General features: G+C 51.2%; 1 protein-coding gene across 1 annotated transcript; it reads right to left on the reverse strand.

Annotated features, from left to right (window-relative positions):
* Window positions 1–635: 635 nt before the first annotated feature.
* BBK36DRAFT_1164133 (hypothetical protein) lies at window positions 636–1,160 on the reverse strand (the record flags this gene model as incomplete). Its single annotated transcript, XM_024894617.1, has 1 exon — window positions 636–1,160. One exon carries the CDS (start codon window positions 1,158–1,160, stop codon window positions 636–638), a length of 525 nt encoding a protein of 174 aa, XP_024744672.1.
* Window positions 1,161–1,170: the final 10 nt, after the last annotated feature.

The following is a 1,170-nucleotide window of genomic DNA, read 5'->3' on the forward strand; positions in this document are numbered from 1 at the left end:
GGTTGGTTAAGAAGGAAAAAAAGGAAGTTTGTGGGGATCTGCCTATAATTTGGACGGCAGTTCTCGCAGAAGTTGGGGAGCTCTCTGTTTAGCTGCACTGCTTTCTTTTTCCTTTGGAACTGATTGAAAATTGCAGAGGGGGGTTCTTAAAAATGTCAAGGACCAGTGGCTTTACGTATCGACAGTCTAAAAGCAATATAAAAAAAAAACAAAAGTAAAATGGAAACGAATGCAATGCCAATGGAGCGTGTGCCTGAATGTCTTGGTCCTATCGTGTCATATTAATATCTGGTGGAGGCTTGATATTACTCCTATTTTTTGAAGTGATGATCCCTAAACAACACCCATGGGACATGATGTCCATACTGGCTAATGCCGTAGAACTAATCCTCGTAACTCAGAAAATGCAAGAAAGGAGAAGCAACGTTCGCCAGCGCTGCTGCTCGTCTAGGTAGATGAAATCCCAACTATATCCCATCCAACAAGTTATATACCAAATCAACACGATCCCAACATCTCACATCTAAAACATTCCCAAGTTCCGCTCAACTCAAAATCAAACCATGAAAATAAATCAGCAAAAAAACGCTCCCCATATCTTTCAAGCCTAGCCGCCACATCTTCCAATCAAAACTTCAAGCAGCCTTCTCGCACTGCACCTGCACCAGGGTGTGCGTCCACTCCCCCTTGTTGTTGCCGCCCTCCTCCTCCTTCGCCTGCACCACCATGGCCGTCAACGCACCGCCCTTGACGCAGCCGGAGTCGAGCCCGTAGGTGTACCGGTCCTCGCGGAGGCCGCGCTTGGAATCGTGGCCGTAGATGACGGTGTAGCGGTGCGACTTCTTGAGTCTCTTCTGGAAGCGGTTCCATGCGTTGGACCACTTCTCGCCGTCGCGGCTCTCGACGGGGATGGCGACTTCGCGGTCGGCGTAGGCGTCTTTTTGCTGGATTGATTCGAGCGTTTCGCCTTCTTCTTCAGCAGCAGCAACAGCAGCAGGCTCGCTGGATGATGACGGCTGGTCGCTGGGGGGAGGTGGTGCTGCTGACTCGGGCGATGATGCTTCGGTAGCTGATGATGCGTCCGAGTCGTCGCGCTTCGCCTTCTTGCCATCCTTCCTGCGCATCTCCTCGCGGGGATACACGAGCGTGCGCATGTTCATGACGGCCCAG

This window comes from Trichoderma citrinoviride (assembly GCF_003025115.1).
Source record: "Trichoderma citrinoviride strain TUCIM 6016 unplaced genomic scaffold BBK36scaffold_451, whole genome shotgun sequence".
NCBI lineage: Eukaryota > Fungi > Ascomycota > Sordariomycetes > Hypocreales > Hypocreaceae > Trichoderma > Trichoderma citrinoviride.